Source organism: Malurus melanocephalus, unplaced genomic scaffold, assembly GCF_030028575.1.
Source record: "Malurus melanocephalus ecotype Western Australia unplaced genomic scaffold, MMel_1.1 scaffold_177, whole genome shotgun sequence".
In the NCBI taxonomy this organism is placed as follows: Eukaryota; Metazoa; Chordata; class Aves; order Passeriformes; family Maluridae; genus Malurus; species Malurus melanocephalus.
In genome coordinates, this window is record NW_026623409.1 from 21,715 (window position 1) to 44,204 (window position 22,490).

Here is a 22,490-nt window from a genome sequence, read left to right on the forward strand (position 1 = left end):
CCTCCTCCTSCGCCGAGCCCAGGCAGGGGCTGCCCGCGGCTCCGGGGCCACACAAAGCGGCGAGCGGCGGTGCCTTCCCGCCGCCCGTCCGGCGGCAGCGCCGGCCATGGAGCCGCCCGTGCCGCCTCAGGAGCAGCCGGCGCGCCCGMGATCGCACACGGTCACCACCACCAGCAGCTCCTTCACCGCCAACCTGTCGGCCAGCTCCAGCACCCTCGCCTACGACAGGGAGTTCCTGCGCACCGTGCCCGGGATCCTCATGGTGACCGAGATCGTGAGTGACCCGGGGCGGGGGGCGCGGAGGGGCGGGGGAGCCCCGACCGGCGCACGGCCACGCTGGGAGCGGGATCGGGATCGGGATCGGGAGCGGGATCGGGAGCGGGAGCGGGATCGGGATCGGGATCGGGAACGGGATCGGGAACGGGATCGTGTTGTACCCCCCCAGCGCGTCACCCGGGGCGGCTGCGGAGGGTCCGTGCTCGCAGGTGAAGCGCAGGGAAAGGACGAGCCCACGGAAGCGAGAGCGGCTCTACGGCGAGGGGACAAACCTCCCGCCTGGAAACTATCGACAGCTGGAAAAGTAGCGCAGGRCACACGCGGTCTGTTCAGCCTTCCGCAGTGTCTGCGGTGTCATCCCATCCCGTAGCGGGATGAGGAGTTTTAGCAGAMCGGGAACTGATTTTTGGAGAATTTTTTGTAACCGCATTGGTTGTGTATGCTTTGCACTTTATAGCTCACGAATAGTCATGATGTGAGAGTTAATTAAGCAACTTATCTTTGTTTCTTAGGTGAATAAAAACAATTTCCTTATGCACTTAGTGCTTAGACGCACCTGTGTAGAGTGGGAGATGAACTGACACCTTTTGGGTTTGGTAGTGATTTTGGGTTTTGCAGGTAGCTCGTAAGGCATGAATGAACGTACAGAGGGCCAGCCTGTGCGGGGTTTTGTCACTTGCCTTAGTTTAGGTGATGAACAGCATATCGCCAGGATCTCCCTGCAAGCCTGTGTATCTTCAATGTGTTGAGCAACAGATGCTCAGCATCGCTTCTTAAAAATTATGTGTTTAATTCCACTCATCTACACTATTGCTAATTAAACATCTTCAAGAGCTGGCTACCTCAACTAAGTTTTTGACTTTCCTGTGTGAAGTTTTTGTTGTGTTGATGCTTGGAAGGATTAAATTATCTGACCACATTTGTTTTCAAGGCTTGAAAACATTGTGMTTCACCAGAGCAGCGGAATGGCTGTTGGTTTTGCTGACTTCAAAGTTAAAATAACCAAGTGGAGCTCCAGGCTGATGTGTGGTGTAGGACCTCTGGCAGGAACGGTGCTATTGGACAGAGGATGCACGCTGAGATGCCAGATTGCTGTGCAGGCAAATAGTGGTGAGGCTGAGAAGCCAGAGCCTGCAGCCAGCTGGTGCCTTGTGTGCCMGTGTCCTTGGGAATTCTGTTGAACTTTAGTAGATAGGTGCTTGTAGGCTTGTTTTGGCTGCTAAATGCAGATGTTTCACTATCAAAGCTGTGGTAGAGCTGTGAATAAAAAGGTTTTTGAAAGAATAGCTGCTTTCTTTTCCACTCTTTTYCAGTTAGTGATTACAACAGAGTTATGTACCTTTCCTGTACTTTATCTGAAGAGTGATCCCACTGTAGGTTGTTAGTGAGGTGCCCAAGGCTTTTCCCAAGCCCTGCTGGAATGTCATATATTCATCCTGGCTGTGAATACCGGATCAGCTGCACTCACACTGAACTACATGGCCACAGGGCATGGACAGGCTCCTGCTTACTCTTTGTTGGAAACGTGCTTTCTACTTKGTGTTGACAGGTGTTGGTATGCAGCTTACCTTTCTAAACAGTGATGATGCTTTTTAGGGCGATTTTGTTTCCTCTCAGACATTCCTAATTTCTGGAATAATGACAAAATGTAAAGATGAGCAGTTCCTRGCCAGCTCAAAGGAGCCTTTAATGTAGATTAACTCTTATTGGTTTGTGATGATATATTTGACAGAACAGTGTACCATTCTGATACGAAGTTGAAAGCAGGTCCTACAGAATTAACATATTGATAGATACTTTAAGAAAATACCTCTAGTTCTTAACTCCACTTATTTTCAAGCAGCTAGAGTAGCTGTTCTTCTGTAAAAATAAAGAAAAACTTATTAGTGAAGACCCTGATATGGAATTAACTGAAAGAACCCCAGTTACTAAAGTCAAATAGTGAGTTTATATGCATGTATGTATGTATATATTTGGCATTGAATTTTGGTCAAACGTTTTCCACCAGTTGTGTATGTTTGGGGTTTTTTTTTAAGAGAGAAAGTGTGCTTTAACAGAGCATGACTAGAGAGCACAAGATCACTCTTTCAACATTTGCTGTACATATTGAACAGTATTGGAGTTGTGTGCCCTGAATCAGCCTGTTCTGGTTGTTATGCCTTCCCTGCACAAATTGACCCTTCAGGATATTTCTGACCCTCAGTGCTGATCCCCAGCTCACAGCATGATCCCTCTGCTAAGGATTTAAAAACCTGTAAATAAGACCAGCTCATACGTGCATGTAATTCAGTCTCAGGAGTTTGCAGCCTGGTAGATCTTTTCCAGTCTAAGCATTGAGCTCTGAAGCACAGTTGCTGTGGTAGGATCATCACTTTGCTTCTGGTGCCCCTGCTCTGGAATACCTGTGACATGGACAGGGAAGAGGACTGTATTTATATCTGCTATCAGTGCAGCTTCTCATCTGTCAGCTCCCATTCCATGTTAAAGCTGAGCTAGGGGTGTTAAACAATGGTGCTAAATGTTCTGAGAGTTTGCACTGTGGGTCTGTATAAATATTTGATTATTGCTGCTGTCAGTCAGYGGTGTGCATGCAGCAAGAGGGGTGCAGTCTGTGTCTCCTGGCTCTGAAACTGGAGCTCTCTTCTCTGTGTAGGCAAAGGGTAAATCTGTGTTGTTCTTTGATCAAAGGGAATGGAAAAGCAGAAAGTTACCACATAAATTAAATATTCCAACCCCTTACATGAAGTAATTTGATCAGRTCTTGTTCCTCCTTCCTTAATTTGGGTACTGTGAAGATGAATTAACTGCTGCRTGGATTTCCATGTGTGCTGGTAACCAGCCTACCTTTGCACTGAGACTGTGGCTTAATGGCACAGTAAATTCAGCTTAACTGTTCCTACTAAGAGATTCTTTGTCGTGCTGCAAAGCCCTGGTCTGCTATTAACTCAGTCTGCTGTTTCAAATTTGTTCARAATGAGTTATCTTTATAAAGACAGGTTTTATGATGGATCAGGTATTATCTGTCCTTTATGGGGYTGATTTAGAGCCTGTGCAAATGTGAGATGAAGCTGACTGTGCATGTTCAGCAGTAATGGAGTTATGTACCCAAACCTGGTTCAGCTCAATTCTGTAATACCTTTTGGTCTAGCACTGCACACACCTAGCATGAATGAACTCAGAAATGCAGCCTGAAGTGTGGGCTAAATTACCTGGTGCTGACAGATTTCCATTGCTTTCAACATCTGCCTCCATGACCAGAGCAGTGCAAGGTTTCCTGCCACTCWCTTGGAAAGAACTGGGGTCAGTATATTTCAGTGGAATGAGCAAAATAGAAAATGCCACTGAGTTTGTGAGGGGCCTTTGGAAACTGGCATAAAACACAAATTTGGTGCACAGAGGCCTATCCAAAGCACTTACATACAGAAGTAGTGATGCTTGCTGGATAGAGCAGGGACTTCTGACTCTGGGAGACTTGGATTTACTGGCCTTAGTTGGCCAYTGATCACTGCAAATTAATTTATCTGCATCTCTCTAACTTCTCAGAATGTCTTATCCATCCATGGAATGTGTACACCAATCTTTGTAAGRCACACTGAGATCCATTGGTGAAAAGCAGTACATAAGATGCAAGTGGTGTTACAGAAAGTCTTTAAAAGACAAAATGAGATGTAAGTCACCTGGGTTGACACTGAAGTAAAAACACATCATATAAAATAATTTATACTGATTCCTACAGTGTAGCACCACCAGTCCTCCTGGAGGATTTACAGTTTCAAAAGAAGCCAGAATAGCAATTTCTAGAGATGCCTTTTGAGTGTTTCTTTTCTGTAAAATGATGGCCCAGAAAAGCTACGTTTATCTTCCCGAGACTTTTATGGCCAAGAAAAATGATGGCTAGTGATAACTTCTCAGAGCTTTAAATCAGCTTCTCAAGTCAAGCATTATGGATCACTTTGGGGAAGTGGAAAGTTTTGTGGTTGCTATGGATGTAGTTATAAAAATATTTACTTTCTAGCAGGATGACATTGATCTCTTCAGATTGTTGCTTCACACCAGTGTGTTTCTAGATGCAGTCTCTTGTAAAACTTGCACTAATAATTTTAAGGCTTGTGATGGCTATTTGACCTTGGAAAGGCTTAGAAGGTTGTTATACTGCTGCTGCATGTGAGATGTTGTGATGGTGTAAATTTTAGTAAACTGTAATTACAGTTGCATTTCTTTATCGTGTTTTACGTCCATTATTCTTTGAAATGCCCAGAATAAGACAGCTACTTGAAATAGAAGCCTGATAGGAAGTTTAATTTACTTTATTAKCTCCACATAAAATTGTGGTTCAAATTTATATTTCTGGACAATAAAAATAATTTTGATCMCTATTTCATTATTCTTTTTCAAGTGTAAGACCTTTGAACGTTTAATTTGTAAAGGAAATACTGTTAAATTTGTTTATTCTAGTAGATTGGTGAGCCTCAGAATATTAAAAAGGTATTGAAAGTTATGTCAGATCTAAGATATTGAGGTTACTAAAATCAGAACAACTGGATATGTGCAGTAGGCTTTTTGACTTTTTTTTCTTGAGAGCTACATCAAACTCATCTACAGATATTCAAATTTTGAATTAAGTTAGCAATAAAATCATTTAAATATTTAGAAAAGATGAAGTAATACAGGGTGATGATCTACTGTGAAAAAGCTTTTTTTTTCTCTTTAGCTCTTTCTTTCAGTCTTATGCCCTCTGACTGCAGGTCAGTTTTGTGAATAATACCATCCTCCTATTGCCCTCCCATTTCTTGGAATAGCCCTCAGAAGCATGAAGGGAATTCCAAAGAGCCCCTTTCCTCACCTGAGCAGCGGCACGGCTTTCTCTTTTTTCAGGAGCAAGTAGAGATTTTTTTTCTTTTTTCTTTCTCTTATAATGCAATTTTACTCCAGTCACAGAGTGTCTCCTTGCAAGGAGCAGACAGCACTGAGCCACCTCCTGACATGTTGAACATGTGCTTTGCCTAGAGGAGATGTACACGAGCACRATCTTAAAATTATTCACTTGGAATTACTGAACGGAAAAAAAACAAATCTTGTAGTGACTAGTCAGTCACTTCATCCAGAAGCTTCATGTTCCTATGCCTGAATAAGAAAACATGCAACATAAAGTCCCAGTTCTCGCTTTTGCTCTTGATCAGACAAAATTGTCACTGAAGTCAGGTTTCAGTTCTGCCTTTTTTAGGTGCTCTTGTTCCACTGCTAACCCTTTACTGTCCTTACAGTAGTGAGTACACACACATCCATATGATTTCCATCTTCCTTTAGGATAATAAAATTATTTAAARTTCTGTTTCCTTTAAGGTTTCCTGRACAAGATCAGGGGGTTTCCTTGGGAAGAGAAATGTTTGGGGGGACACAAGAAAACAGAACCTTTGGCATGTGCTCCAAGTGATGATAGAAACTGCGTTAGGGCTGACGTGGTAGGAGGGTAAAAATGCCTCTTAAACTGAATGAAGATATTTTACCAAAGGTCAAAAATGCAAAATATTCTCAATACGTCAGAGTTAAGGTAGAACATGTATGAAATGTTTTTATCTCTTCATGAGAAGAATGCTTTAAAGTCATACTTAAACATCTACTTGGTTCTTGGGTGGATAGTAAATATAATATAAATCCTTCTCCCTCCCCCCTCCCAAACTCTAGAAAATAATTTTTATTTTTGTACCTGCAAAATTCTTATGCACACAAACTTTATTTTAAATAACCTTTTTGGGCTTCAGTGGCCTGTATCTGTATGATGGTGAAATGCGCATTCTTCCCATTATTCCTAATGGAATAGGCTGAGCTTCCTCGGTGCTCAGCCTTGGAATGATGCTGTGGCTGGGTTTGAGGCATGAGGGTAAATGCTGAGGCTGAAACCATTATGATCTGAGGAGAAAGGTCAATGGTATAGTTGCAAAGAGATTGTGACTGCATCCCTGAAAACTGCCTTTCTCCAGATGTGGCCCTGGAGTCCCACATCCCTGGGTAATCATACCATGGGAACTGAGATGCTTGTAAGGACAGTGGTGTTGCCAGATACCTGAGGGAGACACCTGACAGTGCCTTTTGTCCTGAAACGAATTCAGATCCTGGATTTATCTGTGTCCATTTTCTTTATAGTTGTTGGTTTGTTGCCTGGTTGGGGTGGTTTTTCTCCCATTGTGTTATATTCTTTTTTTMTCTTTCAGACTGGAATTACTGCTCTTGTTTGGTATTATTTATTACACACTGTCAAGACCTTAGATTAGAGGATCTTGAGGTAGTATATGCCTATCTAAAAAACCCCATTTTCCWTGCAGTGTGTGATGAGGAGGTTGGCAGTGTGGCAAGAACATGAGCRGGAAAATGATGCAGAAAAAGGTTGTCTATGGTCACACGGGATTCCTGCAAAACCATTAATGTTCTCCAAGTTTCTCAGTCCATCAACAAAATGCTGCTTCTACAGCAAAAGCAGATGAATGTCACTCCCTGCCCTTTGGATGGGAGTACTCCTGAGAACCAGGGGAGCCTGCTGATGTGTCTGCTCTGTTCTGTGCTCTGAACCAGCTGTGTAGCAGGGTTAGASCAGCAGTGGCTCAAAGATTCTTCTTAAAAATGGGCTCCTCAAAACCACAGAAAGTTCTCTTGGGGACTCCAAACCCTTCAGAATAGGAAGGAATAGGAATTACGCAGTTCTTGTTTGTTGCTTGCCTTCTCATTCAACCTGCTATTCTTTCCTGTTCTCTCTTGGTAATGACAGTGCTATACATTTAGGTTCTAGTGGTCATGCATATAAATATGCATATATATACATTCATATACACACATACATTTTAAATATATATATATAATTTTTCATATATATATATATATATATATAATTTTTATATTTTTTATATATATGGGTTTTCCCTTCATTTTATTTTGGATAAAGTACATATTGTATTGTGTGATAGTTCTGCACTTTTCCGCCTTTGAATTCCAGAAAAAAAGCAGAAAGTGTATCCTTACACAGAGGGCGTAACTCTTTTTGCCTAGGGTCAAATAGCAAGTGGATTTTAGCATCCATCAGGCCTTTGTCAAGGCAGTTGTGTTCCTGTGGCCTGAGCCAGCTCCTGTGGAAGCTGCTGGCACTAATTCACCTGCCTCTGAAAGGACAAGAATTAGGTATAAGGCTCCTAAAACTCCAGTGATCTCTCACTGAAGGGACTGAGTAGGGAAAGAATCAAGTCACTGCTTTCAGTGGCAGCTGGGTCTGGTCCAAGGAAAGCYTGGTGTTAGGCTTATGTTAATGAACTTAAAGAGGCTGAGCTCGTGGTTCTACACGCATTAATACMGTGTCCAGGCTTTGCCAGACCACTTCACTGCGCAGACTTGGATCAATCCTGGGTGTGACTGCATTTTTGCCAAGAGAGCACACCACTGAGTGTTTACATTGACCCCTTTTGCAAGGTATGGGTGTGCAGATGACACTGATGCAACCAACAGGTTTGCTGAGWGAAAAATCTTCGAAACAAAACCAGTTTCAACAAATTGGTGCTGWTAGAGGTATGCCGTTTGAGCAGTTTGTTCTGGGCAGCCACAGTGCTTCTGATCTGATTTGAGAAGTGCAGATTTTGTAGAACTGAGACAAACCAAGTAAGTGTGATAATAATCAGTAAGGTGTCAGTCTCTGGATGTATCATGATCTAGTTATAAAGAATAAATAAATTGGAAACATCCTAAGCAGGACCCTGGAAAGAGGCCATGTGGGAAAAGCAGCTTCTCTGATCATACTCTGGTAATTGCTTGTTATGCTCAACTGGTAGCCTAATGTACACAACTTGGAAGGAAATCTGTCAAGAACCTCTGCTTCATTCCTGAAATTAAGACTGGTTTGTATCATCAGCTTTAAGTGYGACTGCTAAATCCATACCTGGATTTAAATATATTCAAGGTGACACTGTTTTTGCAAAGATTCATTTATTTGGCTTGGAAGTGATATAGCTTCTAACAGGGTCCCTTTTTTTCCCCCTTTTATTTCTTTTTTTTCCCCCTCTGTATATGTGTATAATGATTACATGAAGGAATCCCTTTAATATGTATTTTAGAATATTTTACATTCAATAGTAATACTATTCCAAAGACTTCAGCTCCTGTGGCAGGCAATAGCTGAATGGGGCAGAGAAGTATGAGGAACTGTAGGTGAAACTTAAAAACAGAGAGGCAGGATTTAAGCACTGGGGGACAGGGGAGTAGGTGRAAAAAAAAAGCCTCTGACTAAAGAAAAACCTCTACAATGTGTCTTTAAAATGACACTTCAACTGATAACATCAGCTTTGTTTTGTCCCACCAGAGGCAGCCACTGTAGGACTGACAAGGATCAGGTGAGGAGMAGGTCAGTCCTTGGTGGACACCTGTTACTGCTGCTGTAGGTTGGAAAGCAYAAACAAATGCACAATTGTCCCTTACAGGCTCAGGACACAACTGTGGTATATGCTGGGGAGGGTGGCACTATCACTCAATCCTTTGAGGGGGAAAAAAAMCAACAAAAAAGTCAGCATTTGAATTGATTGGTTGTAGTTTAATTTGTAAACTGCTATGTACCTTGCTACCCATGTGCTGTTTCAGAGAGCTTGCATGTGTATAGGCACYTATTAAACAATTAAAAAACATTATTATGTTATTAAGGTCTTTGTAATTAAAAAGCATCAAAATTATTTTCACCCTGGCAGTGTTGGTTTGAAATTGAATTGTGTGCAGATACTGGAATCCAAAACCTGGCTGATCAAGTTATTTTTATCAAGAAACTTCTGTCATGGTCACTGCACAGARGAGTCTTTCTGGGCGTGCCTGGGATATTGTGCACACAGCTTTGGAGGAAGTCATGTTGTGAGTAAGGAAAGGGATTATTCAAAGAGAGAGGATGGTCTCCTGGCTAATTGCTTCCTTGGAAAATTTGATTTTTATCTTCTGCTTGCTCTACAATGTTCCTACGAGATGCTACACAAGGCAAGTAAGCCCTACACTTCATTGTGTTCACTCCACTCCTTGTTTTTTGGATCCCCAACTTAGGGTCTGAGTTGCAGAAAAACAGTTATTCTCAGGTGTGTCTGAAAGCCARTAGGAGCTATGTTCTGAAGATGCAAAATGCAGTGCCATATTAAATGCTGTGGGAAAAGGGTTTTCCAGAAATTTGGCAAGAATTGGCTTTTGACCTTAATTTTAGTGCACTGTATAAATTTGGGATACCATACTACTGTATCTCAGAGATGTGTTTAATAGTTTATTGACCTGCTTGTGGGGCAATTCAGATTAATGCAGTGTTTTTAAAGAGCCCAAGCAGATGCAAAGCTCTGAGCTGCAGGTCCCACAAGTAAACAGGCAGGAAGCMAGACAGGGGAAGGCATTAGTCCTGAAGGAGGCTTTCCCTGCCATTGCTGCAGGCGGATGGTGGTTTGGAGAAGGGGAAAGTATATGGTCAGGTAATWACAGACTGCACCATAATAAACACTTAACTAAGGATAGAATTAAGATGTGTGAAGAGCTCATTTCTGCCAGTGTTGCATATATAGCTGCAAGTATTTCCACATGTTTGTGTCTRTCTTCTCCCTCTTGCCCACTCTTCTCCCTCTTAGTCCCAAGTCCTAATTTTCCAGCTCTGTTCTGTGGTGGGTTTGGTTTTTGTTGTCTCCCTGCCTTATTTCTTTGAGTCTTCTTGTCCAGCAGCTCAGGGCAATTTGCCAAAGGCTCGCTTTGCATGATGTTCATCTGCTCTTCTTCAGACTTGACAGAGAAAATCAACACAGAAAATGCAGCTCTTACACAAAGAATTTGGCAAAGTGTTGTTTCAAGAGAGGAGGTGTTGGGCAACTGAGAGAATGGGCWCTGCTCAATGTGAGACATCCGTCTTTAATGGTTTCATAAAGGTTTAGGTGGACAAAACTATGAAAAATGCCATAGTATTCTAGAACAGTATTAGAAATACTGATAGTGATACAGTAATTTAGGAGGTTTTTGGTAAATATTGTGACATGTCTGGTTCTTGCATTCTGGAAGAATGCAACTTTTTAAAAATAGAAGGTGCAAAGTAGGCTGGACAGATCTGAATTTTTCGAGACCTGCTACAATTTCATGGTGACCTCAAACAGAATTTTTTAGGAAAAAGGCTGAAAAGCTCTTCAATATAAGAGAYTCAGGGTGCATGGAAAAGCAAGATCTCTACTGGAATTTTGGATAGATGCTTCAAAGCCTCTCTGTGTGCATAAGCCATGTTCATTGGACTGTGCAATACAGTCAAAACAGTTATWGTGGATTGCCAGTTGACCTCCAAACTGACCATATTTCCCCTTCCCTGTGCTGTTACTGAAATATAGCACAGGACAAATCAATACATTAATTAGTGTTGTTTTTATTTCTCCTAATGCATGGGAATGAGCTCAGATGCCAAATAAAATTCATGCTTGACAGCAAAATAGTTGTCAGTGGGACACTGTTATATTTAGTTTTGGGAAACCACAATCCTTATTTTACACTTTTGGGTACAATCTTATATTTCTGGGACTTAAATTTAAAAGGCAATGCTTCTCTTCAGGTGTATTTTCTGTTTGAAACATGAATGTCCACATGAAGATGTATAAAACCAACCTCAAACCTACGACAATGAAACTGTGATTGAACACTGAAACTTGCCATGAGCAGAACAATGATAAACAGCTTATATGTTACTAGGTACAATTTCATTGTTCCATTTGGTGTGTTGAAAGGATTTTCTCTGTTTAACTTCTCAGCAAAAATGGTGGGAGTTTTAGCCAGGAGAATGAGGTTTCCAAGCAGTTTCTTCAAACTGGGGATTTCTTCCTAGACTTTGGCAATCATGAAACGTGACCAGACGCTTGTACAAAGAACTGGACATTCTCTTTGTGCAGTAACAGACAACTATCTAGCAAATGTTTGCCTGAAGTAAGCAAGTCAAGATAATGTGTTAAAGGTGAGATGGGGTCTCTTGTAAAGTGTTTTACTGGCTCAAGTTAAAATTAAACTGAGCACACAGTGATAAATGAGAAGGAATTCTCTAAGCTTGGTTACATCTAATTTTCACTCTCTTACTAAGCTGTACAGTGGAATGCTAGTCTTGGGTGAAAAAAAAAAAAAAAAAAAAAAAAAAGGAAAAACAGAAAGCAAAGAAAAAAATCCCCCTTCACCTCAAAAAGCCTTCCCAAAAAACCCAACCTACCCTGAACTATGCCTTGAAGCAGTTTTCATTCTAAAAACTGAGCTTCATTTCTAAATGCCTCTTTAATTTAAGTTTAAAAAAGATGGTGGAAAAGTGAATTTATAAAAAACACCTTATTTTGACTTGAGTTGGTTGCTGTTTCTGTAGATTTCAGATTACAGAGACAATGTACACAAGCCAGAAGATGACCCTGAGAACTGGTACAAATAGAGTCCGGATGAGTTGATGGGAACAAAATCAGATTAAGATCTAATGTACACAAACAATATTGTTATGAAKAAAAGGTTATAATGAATCAGTTCTTGGTGCTGTTAAAACCTGTTGTGAGTTTCCCATTGACTTCAGTCATCCCGACATATCTKCACGTGAAAAGAAAAGAACATGAAAGCCAACCTGCCGAGCAGTCTGTGGGCTCTAATCAGCGCTGGCATTGTTTGTCAGACTCTTAAAGACCAGCAGCTCCTTTCCGATCGTCGTTTCCTATCCACTTGTTAGCATTTGGTAAAGGGCGGCTCTGTTGTTGCTTCCGTTCGGCGCTGAAGAAAAGGGTAAAAAGAGTATGCCCAGAAACTGTCCCCTCTGGTTTCTTTTGCCAGTGCCACGGATTAGTCTGATAAAAGAAATCATCTCTCCTGAGACCTTTCCTCTCCGATACCCCTGCATGGAGCACTTGCTGTCAAATTAGATTCGATTAGGAGGAGCCTAATTAACAGTTTTTACCATTTTTRTGTTGACCTGTTGTGCTAAAATTGACTTTGGGAAAATAAAAGGCACGCTTAACCCACTTGGTACTAAGATTACCCCAAAAATTCCTAAAAGCACTGTCATGCTGTCTGTTTCATGTGCATAGTCTCTCTGGCTTGAACAGTGTAGATGTCAGATGATAGATGATGAAAGGGGAAGCTGTTCAGATCCATTGCCTGGACATTCTCTTTTATAACCCAATTGTCTAATTTACTTATTTCTTTAAAGCTTCTTGTAGTCATGTGTCCCACAGTACCAGAAGACACCTTGTTCTGTGATGAAGCACTGGTCATTTTGTGACATCCACACCACCAAAACATCGTGGTTCTATTAAATCCTATGTGTCAAAACAGCTCAACATCACAAATATCAATCTAAGTTTGTTTATTCAGTACAACAAATGGGTTTGTCCCATAGTTGTCCTGCCTTATCACTGGATTATCAAACGATATATGCCCTTTCCTGTATCAAAGACAAATTCCTATGCATGCTGTGTTCTTCCTTTTCCCTTTGTGWGAACTAGCAAAGCTCCCAGCTTGTGCTGTCTTTCAGTGCCCTAATTCMTTTTTGGTTTCTTGGTTTTATGTGCTAAGACCTATAATATTGTTGGCAGTAGGAAATTACATTGCACACCCCTGTGTTTGTGCACATTTTGTCACAGTGGGCTGAGGTTTCAGTGTGTGTGCATGTGGGCATTTTGATACAGCAATAATTTACAGCTTGAAGAAAGGAGGATCTGCAAAGTACTACATTTTTAGTCACTAAATACATTTTTTAAAAGTTATTTTAAAATTTTTCCCATTTTGGTTTGAAACTAGTAATATCAGACTTTGCAGGGAATATGCACTGAGTATCTCTGACTGCACACAGACCATTTGAACAAAAAGCTGCCATATCATTATACAGGCTTTCCCTTCCCCCCTCAGTGGGAAAACAGGAATTTTGGAAGGGGCAGTAAATAGCTGAAAYACTCAGCAAAGAGCACTTGAACAAAAGGCGGGTAACACCTCTTTATTGTATCTGCACTATTGTCATTCTAGGAAAGAAAATATTGAGCAGAAGAAAGCTGTGATCCAAACCCGAGGAAACAGAAAGGGGAAAAGGTGTGGAAGTTAGTTGAGTAAATATAATTTAGTTGGTTGTGTATATTGGGATGGTATAATATAAACAGCATTACAGGAAAAGGCCTGGGTTTTTCAGAAGAACCWTTTGGGTGGGAAGGGAAAGCTGTAGACTTGCATAGTGATACGGAGGCTTTTTATTCAAAACACTTCTGTGCAGTCAGAAATTTAGTATGTTTTTCCCCCAAAACAAGTGCACCCTAACTCAGCCTTACCTAGAGCTCTCTGCCTGGTAACCTTGGCGTGTGCGTGCTGCATCWCTTGCTGCTCATAAATCTCAGCTCAGATACAGACAGCCTTCAACAAAGCCAGTTGTTGCATTTTTTGGGTGTCGGTCCTGCCAGCTGCCTGCACCGCCCCAGCAGCTGACACAGCCCCAGCTCCCCTCACCTCAATCTGTGACAAGCTGTGACCTGAGCGCTGCAGAAGCAATTTGATCAGTAAACTGTTGCAGATTTGGTGTTGGAGCCTGACGAGGTGACTGCCCTCCGTTTATCTGCCTTTCTCATCAGCCAGTGGTTGATGCTGCAGCAGCCTTGCCCTCCCTTGTCACAGCTTGGTCTGTGTCTGTGCCTGTCACTGTCACTGTCACTGCCTGGGACAGAGCTGCTGTGGTCACTTGGTTTCTGTAGTGCAGGGGATGGCTGGAGTGTGCACGGGATGGAGAGCCAGCAGTGCTAGCTCAGCCCAACAGCTTCATCTCGTGCTGAGGAGATTTCCCTGAAGCTTGGGACAAAATTCTAGCCTGGGTTGGACTGTGGGTACACTTTGCTGGATATGTTCATACCAGCTTTCAGTCTAACAACATTCTTGTCTCCCAGAGGAGACACAGGCATATATACTTAATTTATGACTTTGGTAGTTTGAAACTGCTGTGCTGACATTGGAGCTGGAAGGAGAATGTATGGGAAATACCTTTCCACCAAGAGCTGTAATTGCTCTGAGCGCTTTCAGGCATGTGAGATTCGGTAATCCATAGTAATCCCTGCAGTTTGTGACCATTCTGACACCTGTGAACTGTACTGGAAAATCAGATTTAGAAGAGAAATGGAATAAAAAATGGTTGAAAACACAAAATGTATTAGCTGTATTGTGGGGACAGTGAAGCATGAGTGCATGCAGTGAGAGCAGCAGCTCTTGGCATTTCTGTGTTTATGCATTACAGGAGGCAAATACASAAGTTCTGGTTTCAGACTGAGAGCTTTTAAATGCAGACAGCTGACAAGGTCTCCATGCCTTGCTGTTCACTGCAGTTCACATTCTAGCCTCTGGTGACAGCACAACCCAGTGATTTGTTTACCTCAAATACACTGAGTATTAGAGTGCAGTAATTGAGGAGCAGCTTTGTCTGMAGTCACCCTTGCAGGGCAGCAACCTCTGGCACAAAAGCAGAACAAGCAACTTGGGGGCATTAAATCATTTCTGCTCACTTATTTAAATCTGGATAAGCCAATGGGTTGAGGTTGGGTTTGGGGTTTTTTTTTCCCTTGATTGGAGACTTTTTTCTTGCGCTAGAAAGCTGACATTTGTCACCAGTTGTTCTGTTCTTTGTTTACACAAGGCTCATTGAAGTAGTTGGAGAACATTATACCCTGCCTCACACACAGGCATATATACTTAATTTATGACTTTGGTAGTTTGAATTTCGAGTGTCAGGTATCCCACAGACCTTTTTACTTTGTTCTTTTATGCTGCATGCACCGCTTGAGTATTTATTACAGAAAGAATACAGGCTGTGGGAAGTGTTTCAGACTTGTGGGCTTTTTTCTTCAGAACCTCAAAAATAAAGTTATGGAGCTTGAGATAAAGGAGATCTCTAAAAGCATGGCTAATCAGYAGAGTTTTGCTTGCTTGGCCAATTAATTTTTTTATTTGGCATGAATATTTTCAGTTGCGTATAATTCTTCATCCTAAAGTTGATTTAGAACCCTAAACATCTCTACAAAGCATTAAGTGTGGAACAGTGGTAACAAGTCTTAAACAGGCCTCTATTGAAAACTTAATTCTTTATTTGTTTTTGATTCCTTCAAAGAAAACTCTTTCTACTACTACTATAAACAGAATAAAGAAAAAGTTAGAATAAAAAAACTGAGTTTGTTGCCAGAAGCAATGTTAGTATTTGTGATTCTCTCTTTTCACTTGTATCTTGTCAACAATTTTGAATATGGCTCTTAGTTCAAAGTTATCTTTGATATATTGGTGACAGATGGACATTTTGGAAAAGGGCATGACTGGAAACTGACTTCAGAAAAATTCAGATGAGAAGTGGGGCTGGGTTTYTTCAGCAATGAGAGCAGTAGACATTATGGCAGCTCATTTAGACAAAAGATGAATTTTATCATTGCAATGTCTATGCCAAGGTGTCATCACTTTCCAAAAAGCATCTTGTAGGTTGAAATCTTCATACCACTGGCAATATGGCCAAAATGGTCCTTTCTGACTGTGAAGTCTCTGAACACAAATGCCTCCAGAGCAGCATATGCAAGTGTTAAATATTTATAGGCATGCAGTTCTTCTGTGTTGTTAATGCAAAGTGTATTCAGGAAAGAAAGCAATTTAGCCAGAGAAGGAAAAGGATTTTTCACTGAGGTGCTTCTCCAGCCTGTGGATCAGTCCTTAATCTTTACCTAAAAACGTGAATAATAGTCCTAGGGTTGGATTATTATACCTGGGACTAAATATAGAAATAGTCAAGAGGTACAATAAGYTTCTAAATAGGCAGACAACAATGGATCTGAATGCAGACTTATTTTCTCATCCCTTTATCATCTTCTTTTCTGTCTGACAGGCAAGAGGAACTGTTTCAACTTTTGATGACTAGAAGATTCTGTCTCACAGCAAGAAAAAGTTCTGTATTATACAAAATAAATTTCTGTGGTTTTCATCTGTGGGAATTAAAAGATACTTTCATTCTGAAGGTTTTTTTGTTTAGTGTGCAGTTAAAGGTTTCCTCCTGTTTAAATGGATGCAGAATGCAGCAATAGATTTTCRTAGCAGATACTCCCTTTGAATTTTCCATTGCATCATATCTGGCTTTATGACTGTATATCTTTACTATAGGGAAAAATAAAAGTTATTCCCAAAGAAGTAATAAGCTTCCTATTTTAATGCAGCAGCTGAGACTTGTGAAACAATGCTGTGTGCCCGCTAATTATAGGCATCTCTATTTACATGGCCTAACAGGAAGATGGAATGTAAAAATAGCAACAAAGAGGCAGAGACATTATTAATAAAGCAGCTGTATACAGCATTGTTCTCTTGAAGAACGTAGACACYGTTTAAACAAAGTGAACTACATAAATAATCAGTCATAATTCATACTCATACATAATCATACATAATTCAACCATTTTAGGAATTCTCTTTTAAAAGTACTTTGCCTTATTAATGTACAAATGATGGCAAAATGACTTTTTTTTTTTTTTGTGGGTGTGTGTATTTCACATGCACCAAATGTTAGAAGTGACTTAGACAAATCGTTGCCATTTATTGAGAAACTGGTATTCTTCTACCCTCAGGAGCTACATCCCTTCAGGGAAGATGGGAGGAAGGAAGACAGAGTGCTACAAAACTTTTTTCCAAAGGAAAAGTTTGTGTGTAGATAGAAGAGGCAATATCAAGGTTGAGGAAGACTTTTCACATACATGATTTTATTAGAACAAAAGAACAAATCCTTCCTGCCATCATGCTCCATTAAGTAGTAGTTGTAGTAATGATATTAAAAAAACCAGCCACATTGGGGAAGGCACATTCAGACAGACACAAATGGCCCTGTATCTTAATCTGTATTTACTGCTGCCCTTTTCCAGTTGAGATAATAAAAAGTAAAATGGGATTCCAGACATTTAGATAATACTGCATTTTTTTCCTAGTTTTTCTGTACAAGGACAATAATTTCCCCACAATGCACTTTCCAGAAGTAATAAACAAACATTGTATTCAGTGAACACAGCAGGTTAAGCCTGCACTTTCAATTTGTATTGTGCTTTATAAAGGAGAAATAGTATTCAGAAYTAAGACCACCCTATACTCCAGAAATCAGCCTCTACTACTTGGCTTGAAAGCTGTGGTCTGCTCAGAAAAACTCCCGTGTGTTTGTGAAGCAGTCATTACGTTTGAGTAAAGGAAAGGGAAGATGTTAACCTTGTCATCTGCCCCACCCAGGCTCCTGACCTAGAAGGGGGCAGATGCTGTCCCAGAGTTGAACTGCAGCTGCACTCTGGAAGCCCTGCCTTGAGAAGAGAGATGAAATTCATCATCAAATTATGTTCTTGGTGAATGTGAGGAAGCTTCTTCCTTTGTCCAGATCTCAGCTTCAGGTCTCAAAACAAGAATTCAAAAAGCCTGCCAATGTGGTTTTCCTTTTTTTATTTTTTTTTTTTATTTTTTATTTTTTTTTCCCATTTAAATTGCTATAAAGAAGCACCGCAAACTCTCTTAAGTGCTTCCACCCAGTAGCCGGTCCTGACTGTGAACTCTCAAATGTGCACATAATTTTACAGTATGAAGATCTAAAGTTTAAATCAATTAAATCAGATGGTATTGTCTGAATGTGATGATTGGTCTCCTCACAAAGCAACTCAATTAATTGCCCCTGCATCTCATGTGGGTCACATAGGATTTATYTTTACTTCTCTATTGCCTTTATGGGTACAGAACTGATTGGAAGACTAAACTGAGTGTTAAATCTCAAAGAAATCAGTTACAACTCCTACTCAGAACTCCAAAATATATCAGTATTTGAATGCTAAATAAAAAATCATTCAACCTTGTAGTTTCACCAATCTTGATTTATAAGTAGGTTTTGGAAAAGAGAAAGCTATTGGAATATGGAATTTATTTGCTAGTTTTAAATCTGAAGGTGTTTGCACTCAATCTTCAAGTTTTTCCTCAAAAAAAAAAATCACCTCTAGAGGCTGCACAAAAGCATCCACTAGGAAACAAAGAAATATGTATCCTATGCCATGTGTGTCTCTGTGTGACTGTTTTGCTTTGTGATTGCCTGCTTTAAAATTCATACTTGAAGGCGGCGTTAAGTGAAAATTTGCTCAGAAAGTAAATGAAAAGGCAGATTATTTTGTATTTGAGTCTAATATGCTATTACTTTACATTCTCCTTTCTCTGCTGCTGAAGGGCAAAGCGTTGCAGGAATTCCAGTGAGCAATTCCCAGCTCCATGATAGTGCAGTGTTTGCTGTGGCAGTGCCACTTCACCGTTTCCTGACAGGGCTGGGAGGAGGCGGTGRATTTGGAATCAAGAAGCATTGCTGCGCAACACCAAGGTGTTTCTAGGAAATTCAGGGTGGTGGGAGAAATCCCTGCCGCAGCCAGGSCTTGCTGAAGTGGCAGGAAAAGGGAGTGGCAGCAGCATTCCTTTGAGTCGCATCCCTGACGATTGTCAGATAAGAGGCCAGGCTGTCTCCCCTCCTTGCTCAGATCCTCCTGTCGACCTTCAGAGAYTGAGCACTGTGGAGGTCACTGCCTTGCGACTGTCACCGAGCACCCTTCCGCAGAGGTGCCCTGCTCAGGACAGGCTGTTTGCCTTCAGTAGCGCTTTGTCCCACCCCTCTTTATTTTTACATTACACTGRGGCCCCGATGGAGCTGCTGATAGCSCTGACCAGGGCGTTCCCAGGCGGCTGCGGCAGCTCTGAGCTTTGCAGGTCTTTCTCCTGACTGCCATCGCTCTGTATTCTGCATTCAGTTATTCTTCCAGATTATAGAACATTGTGGGCACAGACAGGGCTGACTTCTGCTGCCTCTGTGGAGGTGAAACGATGGCAGCACTGCAATCACCGGGGTGCATAAGTTAATATATGCCCAGTGTACAGTAACCTCCATAAATGACTCTGTGTGTGCAGATCCCCAGGCAAAACACCAGACTGAGCTGGAGTTTCCAGGCATGGATAAGCAGTGCTGTGCTCCTGACTGTGGCCCTCAAACTTCCAAACATTTAATGTGGAAAGTGCCCTGGGACAAGGACCAATCCTTATGCTTTGTACACATTTTAATGATCTGTTAATGATCAACCTCCACTGTACTAAGAAGATAAATTTCGTGATGATTCTAGTCAGATTCTTCACAGTTGCTTGAGATTATTTCTTGTCATTCTACTTCAGAAACAAATGATATATTGATGTGGCGTGTAATCATCTCATCCTATTCTATTAATACTTTTGCACTTTCAGTCCTTGGTTGCCAGGGTTTTCTGCAGCAAAGTAAGCCAAGTTAAAACCAGAAGTTAGGAATGGTGGCGGTAATGGATCTGGCCTGTTTAGCCCAGCATTCAGTCTCTAATAGTCACTGATACTAAAAACTTAAGGAGGAGTGTAAGAAGGAGACTTCTGCAAGTGCAAGTGCAATACTGTAAGTTTTTCTCCTCTGTTATGATTTTCTAGCTTCTCGCAAACTTCACATTTAGGAGTTTTGAGTGCTGATAATTGCATCCTATCATGTATGTATATAATATATACAGGGAGGGCTGACTCAGASTGTGTATGATGTTTCCTGTGGCATTCTGTGATTTGGTTATGTACTGTGGAGTTTCTTCTTCTTTTTAATTTTTTTTTTGCTTTTAAAGACTATTTAATTCTGTTTATTTTTCATCTTTTTGTGTGGTAATTTCTCTGGATGCTTGTCATGTTGGAAGTCCTAATCTATTCCTTGTTCCCCTCTTTATGCCACATGCCATTGCACAGACCTCTGTCATATCCTTCTTTAGTCTCCAACAGAAAATTGGACCTGTCCTTTTTTCAGCTTTAACTTTCTTGTCTTGTAGGAGCTGTTCTCTGTGCCTTAAATAATCCAGCTGAATCATTTTGTAAATGTGAAGGAGGAATGAGCAGAATATACACAGTGTGTGGGTACACCATTGATTTACAAACACTGTGGTATGTTCTGTTTGGCAGAGGCTTTTATTACTTTTATTATTTTTCCTATGAGTGTCTAATCTTCCGTTGTAACGTTTTTTGATCACATGAACAGAATTTACAACCTGAACAAAGTCTTATTTCTTGTTTACCTTCTGAATATCCACTACTCTGCCTCTAGTTATTAATAGAACTTCCTGRGAAACTGTAAGAAATCTGTTGTAGTGTTTCCACATTTTTAATGTGCTATGTCTGTGTTTTTCAGGAAACACCTCTTGCTTTTTTAATTTAAGCTACCTCCTTCAGGGCTGTGTTTCTGGTGTTAGCTCTGGTCTCACACATTCCATTCATATTTCTCAGGTGAGGCAACCTTGGAGCTCTGTGATATGCTGCTGGGATGGACAGCACCATTTCCTTCCCGAGTCCCATTCCTGAGTTATTTTTCTGGGATGCCAGGTGCAGTGAGCTGGAGCACAGTATTACAGAAGGCTCCTCATGCGTGAGCTGCAGCAGAGAAGGAGTCCCTTTGTGATTCTCTCCTTTTTAAAAAGTGGTTCCCTTACCAAGTGACCCAACATGGGGTGTGCTGCTGCATTTTGCCCAGGTGTCGTTGTGTCTCTGCCGGGGCAGCGCTGCAATATCCCAGCGCCCACTCTGATCAGGAAAATAAACCTCCCAGTGGCCAGCTGCTGACTGCCTCCCTCTCTCTGCTCTTCCCAATGAGACTTTCTGCTTTCTTGGACACTCCTCTGTGCTGGCTCTGCCTCYCGGTGTGACTCCTTTAGGAAGTGCAGGCCAATACCCTCATTTACACATGCCATGGCCAGCTCAGTGCATCCTCACTGCATGGCTGCTCTGGATAATGAGTGTCACCATGTGAACACCAGRACTGGCCCTTCTTTGCTGTTTCACACGTGAGGAGGGCTGGTCCYCAGTTTTTTAGACAAAGGTGCTCCTGGATTCTTTCCTGGGGGTTTGGGGTAGGTGTGGGAGAATTTCCCTGCTTTGTGGAGCTGTGGGAAAGGCAGCAGAGCCCTTGAAAGGCTTTGTCTGAAGTCTCATTCCGGAATAGGTGTGTTCCCTATTGAATGAAATGTCTGCCAGAAGGCTTTGACCCATTTCAATCCTGGGTCAAGAGGCTTTCTGACATGTCATAGGGTTTGGGCTGAACTCTTGGGTTACGGTGTTCAATCTTTAATGAAGACATACTTCTGGAGCATATTTTGGCACATATTTTGCTGCTTCCATCAGTTTCCTTTCTTAGGAAATCTATCCTAAACAACAGCTCGGGGAGGGGGTGGGGGTGGGTGGTTCTCTGAAGGGATGGTCAGTATTGCCTCTGTTTCAAGCCCGTTGAACCTGTACTGAGGGGGTGTGTGCTGGTGCTGCCACAGAGCCAGGAGCATGACAGACATTTTAAAGACTTGTTGGATGATAAAACTCTGAAACTGGTTGTTGAAAGTAATTAAACAGGTATTCAGACGATTTTTGGAAGTTCTGGGAAAGTAGAAGAGATTGAATTTKCAGTTTTATTAGGTAGAAGTGTTTTCAAAGGCAGGAAAGAGACTTGAGGCTGCTGCTTAAATTTGATACTAAGTTTTGAACTGTATAAATGATAAAATTGGTACATCCATTTACCATTGGCATGCTACTGTGAGCTCTGTGGATTTTTACATTTTTTTTTCTAGCAAGGCAAAGCCCTGAAAAATCTAAACAAAAGCACAGCCTTTTCCTTTACTTGGTGTTCAACCTGCAAAACTATGCAAACGATTTTTTTTTCATATGTGGCATATATGTAAGAGCCAAAGTTCTCTTCAGTGCATCTGTCTCACTAGAAGACATTGCAGGTGAAAATCACAAAGTTTTCTTCCACTGTGGAGTTCTTAGCAAGACAAACACTTCCAATTGCTGATGCCACAGAGTGCTTGTGGAGGAAAAGTGCTGTGCAGTGAGGTTGGTAATGAGAGGACAGTAATGAGTGGGTGATGTCAGCTCATTGTAATGTTTTGTGTTAAAAAAAATGTTTCAGAGTGGGAAGGAGAAGCAGTAGGGTAAGGCAGTGTATTGATTAGATTATTGCAGAGTACATTCACATGGCCCTTGAAATTTCAAGGTCGCTTAAGCAAGGTTCTTATTTTAAGTTTWAATTTTTWAAATTWTAAAAACAATTTTTAAAACATATTTATTGCYTTTTCTCTGACTGCAGCAGAAATAAGATTTTTATGTTTTGTATTTTAGTCTGGATTGATGTTTGATTTGATTTA

General features: G+C 41.2%; 1 protein-coding gene across 1 annotated transcript in view; it reads left to right on the forward strand.

The window, feature by feature from the left end:
- CMTM8 (CKLF like MARVEL transmembrane domain containing 8) overlaps positions 1-22,490 on the forward strand; it is a 34,929-nt gene continuing 12,439 nt past the window's right edge. Inside the window, exon 1 of the mRNA XM_057372729.1 lies at positions 1-274. Within this exon, the coding sequence (XP_057228712.1) occupies positions 107-274 (168 nt within the window). The 5' untranslated portion in view covers positions 1-106. The remainder of the gene's footprint in view (positions 275-22,490) is intronic.